Source organism: Glycine max, chromosome 1 (assembly GCF_000004515.6).
Source record: "Glycine max cultivar Williams 82 chromosome 1, Glycine_max_v4.0, whole genome shotgun sequence".
In the NCBI taxonomy this organism is placed as follows: domain Eukaryota; kingdom Viridiplantae; phylum Streptophyta; class Magnoliopsida; order Fabales; family Fabaceae; genus Glycine; species Glycine max.
This window is the reverse complement of record NC_016088.4, coordinates 30,092,716-30,102,106: the sequence shown is the minus strand read 5'-3', so window position 1 is coordinate 30,102,106 and position 9,391 is coordinate 30,092,716. Positions and strand designations below refer to the sequence as shown.

The window sequence follows — 9,391 nt, the reverse complement described above, 5'->3', positions numbered from 1 at the left end:
GAGCTTCAACCACTACAAATTCTTCTTCTCTTCTGCCCACAGTTTGAGTCACTTCTTCTACCAGCTTACCAACCTGAATTTCTGTACTTTTAAATGCTCGTTGAATTGATTTAATTGTATCCTTGAATTGCATCAACAAATTGTCCAGATTGAAACCTCTTTCTGCCTCCTTTTCATAGTAGGTTTGTAACTCTAGTTCCCCTTGATAATATTCTAAAGAATAGCTCTTGCCAAAATGAATCTCATGATTTTTCATTGAATTTTGATTAGCTTTAGAGCTAGCATGATTTGCCATGAATTCTTCAAACACACTTTCAAGATCAGGAGCTCTTTCTTCTTCATAATGATTGTAAGGATTAAACTCCTGTCTCCAACCAGAATTTTTTGTGGAATAGAGATAACAATTGTCCTTGTAATGATCTCTTCGACAAGAATCACAATTTATTTGTGGAATAGATATAATAATCTCCATGATGCTGAATCAGAAGATTGAACTTCTTTCTCTAAAATTGAAGCTATTGTCTTATCTTGCAACAATTTCCTTCTCCTTTCAGCTCGGTTCCTTCTTAAGGTGGCTTCAATTTCCAAGTCCAAAGGAACTAAATTACCTGTAGGAGATCTATGGATACAAAACACTGACAGAAACAATAGTTATCCAATTCAAGAAGAAAACAACTATAAACAAAACAAGTATTCACTAGTAATAAAAGAATAACAAATAGACACTTAAAGAACTGAACTAAACTTCCCAAATAGAAAGAATGAAGAACTAATCAAATTCAAATCCTTAAAGCAAGCACTAATCAGATGAAGTACGAACGAAGAACGGTTAAGAACGTTCACGGAATTGGTCACGGAAACGTTACGTAAGCCTTACAGAAGTGCCTCGGCCTTGATTTTCTTCTTTTTTCTCATTCTTTTCACTAATTTTAAGTGAAATATGTTTCCCAAGGGTGTTGAACCCTTTCTCCTCAGCCTCCCATGCCTATTTATAGCAAAATAGGGGGAGGAGCTTACCGCCCAACTCGCCCAGGCGAGCTGGTGACTTACTCCAAAAGCAACTTGCTCGCCCAGCGAGCTGGTTGCTTCTCCCCTAAGTCATCTAGTGGGTCCAAGTGGGCCCAAGGGCTGAAGAATGTCCAAAAATGGACCATTTTGCCCCTATCTTGAGTTTCTTGCCCATTTCCTTCTAAAATGTCATGAAACCCTACGGATTGCGTTGTGATTGCTGTTAAGAAGCTCAACTCGGCTGGAAAAAGTCCCCATGTTGACAAAAATTGCCACCATTCGAAGTATCTTGCTCATTTCTTTTTGTAAAATCGCAAAACCCTATGGATTGCGCAGCGATTGATGTTAAGTAGCTCAATTTGATCGGGGAAAATCCGCATGTTGACAAACAATTGTCCCCGGACAAAATTAGGGTATGACATATATATTTTGCATTTTTATGGTCTATGTTAGCATTTTATATCTTTTCATAATACTTGTTGTGGACTGGCCAACCATGCATGATTTTGGGATGTAAATGATGTTGAGAAGCACTTTTATTATCTTAAACTGAACAAAATGTCCATGAGGCTTAGTATCTAGGAATGAAATTGAGTTTTTTTGGTAATCTTATGGTCCCAAAGCTTAAAGCTAGTGCCTTCGTTAAGTCTGAGGGATCTTGGCTTAGGGGAGGTACTAAGGCTCTTTTTACCTAAGGAATTAGTATTAAGAAAACTTTTATTGACTAATTTTAACATATGAGCATGAATAAAGTATGTATGGCACATTAATGCATAAAGAGAGTGAAGATTTTGTGAAATCTACCCCTGCAACAGATTCTAGAATCTATGTAACATCTTTATAATTGTGCTTTCTAGATTTAAAACCACATAAAAGCATCCACTTTCCTATTTTCTTACTTGATTTGTTTGTTAGTTCACAAATCCACCTTGCAGATCATGTTTTTAATGTTTTATTGTACTATTTTTTAGCCTAAGTTAATAGTTCGTTGCATTGCTTATATTGCACAAGTCTCTTTAGAAATGATATCTAGATTTATCCATTATATTACTTGTTTGTTTGGTGCACTTGCCAAAATACCCTTAATAATGCTCTACCAACTCTTTAGACAACCCAAGCATCTGATGATAATCCCAAGTGATGCAATCTTGGTATTTCTTGATAAGTTCCACCAATTTCTTTCCTTGTTCCTCATTCAACAAACCACTTGCTTTCATAATTCGAGGTTCCTCACTTGTGTCGAGATTTAATTCTATCAATGGATCTTGAACATCGAATGAAGGAGCCTATCTTTGAATCTGTTAACCTACATCATCTGATATTTGGGCAACATGCCCCTAATAATTTTGGCTTGGGTATCTTGATCCTTCATTATTTCTTGATCATATTCTTCATCATATGAATCTAAATTGTCTAACTTATTTCCTATACAAAAAACAACTAGCCAATCCAGCAGATCCAACATTATATTTTTATCTTATAACATGGATCAAAGATTGTTAAAGTTGTGGAGTTGGCCAAAGTTTCAATTTTGTAGTCAAGTTGCAGGCTTTCCACGATCCCTTTTCATACGTTTCAGCTACTTGAAATTGGATTCATATAGGAGGAATAATAAATAGCCTCAAACATATGTACCTTAACTTCAAATGGACTTATATCAACATGAACCATTTCTACCAGATCTCCATCCTAAAACATCAAGAGTTGATGAAGAGTTGATGGGACACACTTACATCCATGAATCCAATCACGTCTCAATAGCAAAGTGCATGTTGGTTGTTGAATCAAAGATTGAAGACTTGAAGATTAGTCTTAGGTTTTAGTTTTTAATCATTTTACAATGCCAAACAAGTTTTAAAAAATGCAGTATTTTTGTTGGATGTTTTTAGAATAGGCATGATGGGTGATTTAGTCTTAGTTTTCTTATATCCATGCTAAGTAGAAACCAAACATGGTAGATTAATGAATTGATCTCAAAGTTTCTTAGAAGCAATGAGTTCGACAAAGTGTAATCAATTACAAAGTGATAGAACAAGAAATAGAACTCACTTCTACTTGAAATTTGGCAAAAATCATCGAATTAATTGATTACCACTTCCAGTCATCAATTACACAAGCCAGTTTCAAAAGAAGGAAGTCTCTATGACTCAAGATAGTCAATTACCACATTTAGTAATCAATTAGATTGTGTGAGCTAATAGGGTTTCTACTCCCGATCCTTCTTTTGTAGGGTTCAAGGGAAGAGTAGAATTTTAGGGAATTGCAAGTGCATAGTGTTTATCCTTGGTTCTCTATCAGTGGAAGTTCTAAGGGGTCTTAGAATAGTTGGATGTATCCTCTTGAGGACTAAACTAGTATAAATTTTGTGTGTGAATCTCTTTCTCTAAACCTTAGTTTTGTGAATCAGTCTTGGTTATTGAATTGATGTGAAACGGCCATAAAACTTTGTTTTTCGTTTGTTCTTGTATTCATTGTTCAATAATCTTTCTTAACAAAGTTTTTGAGAAAACCTTTATTACATGAAGGGGTATGTCTTAATTGAATCTAAATAGTGATTAGATAAAAGTTTTGAAAAGAATTTATTCAACCCCACCTTCTAGATACCCAGTTATTCCAACATTGATTTGGCATCCACCACAAAAAACATAGACTTTCTGGTTTTGGTCCCAACTATAATATCTACCAATACACCCAAAGTGTTAGTGCTGTTAGAACAAAGCTTGAAGAGCATGAAGCCCCTAGTTTAGTTTTAGTTTAATAATTTGACAATGCCTAACATGTTTTGATAGATAAGGCATTTGTATTGATTGTTTTTAGTCTAGGCATGTGAGTGCTTTAGTTTTTTTGTATTTTTCATGCCTTAAGTTTGATCAGTTATGAAATAGATGAAATTCTTTTTCTCTAAGTTTCTTAAAGAACTCATTTCTACTAGAAATTTGGCTAGCAGCATCAGATTAATCGATTGTCTCACTTGGTAAGCAACTACCTAAGCCAATTTCAGAAGAAGGAAGGTCCTACAGCTTAGGATAATCAATTACCTCTTTTGATAATCGATTAGCTAGCTTCAAGAAACAAACAAAAGCTCTCTATCTGAATCTATAATCAATTACCAAACATGATAATCAATTATCCAGTCAGCACAAAAAGAACTAATATTCTCATATTAAAACAAATTAATCGATTACCCTTTATGATAATCGATTAACCAATTTTTGGAATTGCATAACCAAGGGGATTTTGATGAATTAATCGACTACTTTCTTTTATAATCGGTTAGATCTATTTTAACTGTCAAAAGTTATAAATACACCTATATGTTTTCTTTTTAATAAGACTCTTGATTCGTTCTGTATTTGTGAAAAACATTTCAAGAGAGTCTTAAAGAAGAATAGCACTACAATACGTCTGAAGATTGAATTTGATCAAATAATCACTCATTTTACAATCACGTATTGATCAACTTATAAAGAAATATTGAAGATCGAAGAGTTAAACATTTCATGTGTATTTGATCCTTATCTTTTAATCTTTTTAGAGTGTTGTTCTTGGTTAGAGTTACCAGGGATGTTGAAGAATTGACAGGGTTTCAATTTTGGATCTTTTCTTGTAGGGTTCAAGAGAAAGATTTGTTTTCTATTAGAGAATTGTGTGTGAATAGTGTTTGTACTAGTGTTCTCTATATAGTGGATGTTCTAAGAGGACTTAGAACAATCTGGATGTAGATTCGGATTGGACTAAACCAGTATAAACTCTTGTGTGATTCTCTTATTCTCTATAACTCTGTGTTTTGTAAACATCTTGGGAGTGAAATTGATTTCAAAGGGTCATCATAAAAGTTTCTATTTTCTAAAGATCTTTCAAGGAAACTTTGATTGATTTAAATGGTTGTTTTTAATCGATGTTAAGAACGATTTGGTAAGGATTTTCAAAGAATCTATTTAACCCCCATACTTCTAGATTCTCGGCCTAATCAAACAAGTGCCTCCATCAGTAAAATTAATCATTTTCATATTTGTGGTTGTTAAATCCTCTATTGCTTTGTTGATTTTCTTCAAAGTATCTATTGGCATCACGTTCAGCACAACTCCACCATCTACAATCACCTGACTTGATGTTTTGTTGTTTTTCCATTAATATAAGCTCCAATATACAATGACTTCCAATGTTTCCTCATTTCTTCTAAGGGGCTTTTTGAACACCATTGCTTTCCCTTTGTGATCTAGGTCTACAATCAATGATGCCCATTCTGCTTCTTCAACAAACACATCACCATTCAGCCGATCTGGCTGATTTGCATGAGAATAAAATAAATTTGTTTGAATTTGAGTTGAAGGTCTTTTTGCAAGTTACAATTCAAATATTTATAAATAAACAAGTTGATCCACTTAAATTGGAATTTCACCACCGAAAACAGCAACTAATGTCTTTCTTAGTCAATTGGGCTTTAACAAGTCTATTACCCAATACTTTATCTCAATTGACATCCCAACATCAACACCTTGAATGCTATCAGAACCAACTGATTCTCGAGATGGTTCCCTATCTATTAATTACAACTAACTTTTGCTAAGTTACCAAATTCTTATATTCGGTTAACAACAAAAGATATATAAAAAAAAAAGTGAGATGGACATTGTCAGTCCTAAAATCTATGTGCACTAAAAAAATGTACAAGTAACATCCCTTTTTAAAGATGAGTAAAAATAAATTAGCATAATAAGTTTAAATAATGATAATAACATCGTAAATTAATGACAGAAGTTGAAATAAAATGTTAATACTGTAAGTGATATAGAATAGCTCAAAGTGCCCTGGCTCCACCCCTGTTCCAAAGATATGAGAAATGAGTCAGTTTAGATGCTGCAAAGGCATCGGGAAAAGTGGATTCTTTCTTCTGATCTTGTCTAAAGACATGCACAATACTTGCTCATGGCTGTCAACCTTTTTATGTTTTGCCCTCTACTTTCTGCCCCCCTTTGCACTAATGTACAAGGTATTCCTTTTCCATAAAGTCTTGCTCGAATGGGACCAGAATATGAAAATCCCAATTTTTAAATTGTTATAACTTTGCTAAAGAAACTTTCTCTCATCCAAGGCAAGGAACAAATTCATGTGGGGTTAATTAATTAGTAAACATGACACCTCCATATTGGGCATCTAAAAACTGAAATTAACCTCTATCTCTACATTGTCCAAGCCCCACTCTATTTCAATCATAACCAATTTTCGAGAACCAAATACCATTCCATTAAAACAATCCCAGCAAAATGGCACTAAGCAACAACGTCATAGGCGCCATTAACTTCGTTGCGGTGCTCCTCTCAATCCCAATCATCGGTGCCGGAATCTGGCTAACAACCGAACCAGCCGATTCATGTGTCAAAATTCTACAATGGCCAATCATAATCTTGGGGGTTCTTATATTTGTTGTGGCTCTGGCTGGGTTCATAGGGGCCTTTTGGAGAATCCCCATGCTTCTCGTATTTTACCTCATTGCCATGCTTGTGCTTATTGTGTTGCTGGTTTCCTTGGTGGTTTTCACCTATGCCGTCACCCTTAGAGGCCGTGGCAACATTGAGCCCAATCGGTCTTACTTGGAATATCGCATGGATGATTTCTCAATTTGGCTTCGTCGAAGGGTGAGGAGCTCCAGCAAGTGGGATGGCATCAGAAGCTGTCTTCGCTCTTCGAATATATGTGCTGACTTGGATCAACAGTACCGAACGGCTCAGGAATTCTTTAATGCACACCTAACCCCAATTCAGGTAATTGATTAAATTTAACTCGATTGTTCTTATTATTTTAAACATACTATTTGGTGGTTCAGCTTAGTACATAAGCGATTCAAAGTATTTTTCCCGCAAGCCTAAGCGCTATTCGCTACAATCAAATTTAAATTATTACTTATTTTGGAATAAATATCAATTTTGCATATCAAAGACACATGGCATGCGATTTAACACATATTAGTCGACCTAAGAATAATGAGCTAGCAATAATCTCAACAGCGACACAAGTCGAAGACACATTAACGGGAAATGACTTGAAATAGGCTAATTACGATAAGTTTACGAGACCCCTCAAAATAAAACCCCCAAAGAAAATACTTGTAATAAGTTACATGAACATTAGAGTCACAAGGGCAACACTATAAAATATAAATAGGTATCTTATGCTACACAGACAAATCTTGTAACCACACTAAGGGATTTAGCTAGACATTTTTTACTTAACCACACTTGACCTCTAAAATCTCTCTCTAATCCTCTCTTTCTCTCTCACCCTATTTTATGCTACATGAGACAAATCATATTTTGTATCCTACATCATAACAATGTCTAAATCCCATGGTGTGGTTACAAGGTATGTTGAGCTTATCGTAACAATTTGTGTTGAGGGTCCTATTTTGAGGATTGTCATAAACTTATCATAAGCCTATCACCAGTCGGTTTCTGTTAAGGTGTCTTCGACTTGTGTTGCTATTGAGCTTATTGACGACTAATTATCCTTAGATCGGTTAAGTTGCATGCCATGTGTTCTTGATGCATTACAGTTACAAAGAATTAATAGACAAACGTGTCTTGGGTGGCTTCAATTATAATCAAGAATTAGCAGCCTGACTGGAAAACGGGCACTAGGATGAACATCTTGCAAATCACAAGATAGTTACGGTAACTTTAATAACTATTACACCATTTTTATAACATGATATATAATGTGATTTTTATTTATCCAACCGTTGAATTATATATATATATTACCAAAATTGTCCATGATAAATTTTGTCAAAATTGAATAACAACAAAAACATAATTAAATGATCCATATTTTAATATATTTTGAAATGTTTAAACTACGTCAATTTAAACTTATATGAACAAGATAGTAAATGATTTTAGATTAATATGAAATTTTAAATATGTGATCTATGAAAAAGAAACTTTCAATCCAATGATTATTTTTTAAAAAATATTATACAATTGAAAGTTATAGAATGATCTAATAGTTGTCATATATATATATATATATATATATATATATATATATATATATATATATATATATATATATATATATATATATATATTATCTCTGGTATAGTTTATAGGATTCATTTTATCACATAATAACAATTGATGAAAAAAATTCTCGGAAAAGAGAGTATTAAAAATTTAATAATTTAGTATGTAATTTTAATTTTGTTAATACTTTGTATTTTTCTAGATTTATTCTTATAATTTGATGATTTCAGCTTCTTGATTTCTTTTTACCTAATTAATGTATTTACACTAAAAAAAGATAAAATTGTAAGAGGAAATAATAATTAATATTCGTAGTGGACAATAAGTATTATAAAAATAATTACAACAAAACTCTCAAAAGATTCCTATAAAGAGTTCCCGAGTTAATAACTCATGATTATCTGAGCTATAAACTAAATAGATAATTTTGGTGTCTATTTCACGCGCAAGAACAGAATCCTGGGAAATAAATCATATTGATAACTTTCATAAACATAACAAACATTTCCTTGACCTTTTTACAATTTTTACTTTCATAGACTGATTTCAATTTCTCGAGAAACTAGAAAGCATGCAACTGAATATTTTGAAGTCTGCGGCAACTGATGTCCTTTCCAAGCTTGGAAGATTTTACATTCCCTTTAAACACAATCTTGTTCAGTAAGTAAATTATTGTGCAAGTAACCATCGTTTCAGAGATCAGCTTTCTTAACAGAAGACAGATGAGAGAACAAAAACTTTAAAGAACTAATTAACCGGGATTCTTCAACCACGTGTTATCCTTTCATTTTTTGCCCCCATTACACGTTATTCATCTTTTTCCTTTATTCCTTTTTTTCATCTCATGCAGTCAGGGTGCTGCAAGCCACCAACAAAATGTGGTTACACGTTTGTGAATCCAACGTATTGGATTAGCCCTATCAACACGGCAGTAGACATGGATTGCATGAAATGGAGCAACGACCAAGCACAGCTTTGCTACAACTGTGACTCGTGTAAAGCTGGATTGTTGGCAACCCTTAGGGTGGAGTGGAGAAGGGCCAATGTGATATTGATCGTTACTCTAGTTGCTTTAATTGCGGTGTATTTGGTAGGATGTTTTGCATTTAGGAATGCCAAGACAGAGGAGCTCTTTCGCAAATACAAGCAAGGCTACTCTTGAGAAGATGAATATGTTTGATACTTTGATTTGAGGCATGGACTAGATTATGAACACTAAACAGTGGTGGTGGATTGTGAAATTGGGTCATTTTGTGTTCTCTTAATTGTTGGATTTTTTTTTTTTTTTTACTACAGAAAAACGAACAAATCCACGTAAAATGTATGACTTTAGTCTTACGCTTTAATTTTAAATCCGAGAA

At 33.8% G+C, this 9,391-nt stretch overlaps 1 protein-coding gene across 1 annotated transcript; it reads left to right on the top strand.

The window, feature by feature from the left end:
* The first annotated feature begins 6,105 nt into the window (after positions 1-6,105).
* On the top strand, positions 6,106-9,391 carry LOC100789266 (protein TORNADO 2). The gene is made up of 2 exons (XM_003516743.5): positions 6,106-6,773; positions 8,881-9,391. The coding sequence occupies exons 1-2, from the start codon at positions 6,276-6,278 to the stop codon at positions 9,190-9,192; spliced, it is 810 nt and encodes a 269-aa protein (XP_003516791.1). The 5' UTR covers positions 6,106-6,275; the 3' UTR covers positions 9,193-9,391.

Bases quoted from the DNA above. Each gene is read 5' to 3' on its own strand.
- LOC100789266 (XM_003516743.5), top strand. From the start codon at position 6,276: ATGGCACTAAGCAACAACGTCATAGGCGCCATTAACTTCGTTGCGGTG. The intron at 6,774-8,880 runs GTAATTGATTAA...CATCTCATGCAG, and splicing joins CACACCTAACCCCAATTCAG to TCAGGGTGCTGCAAGCCACC.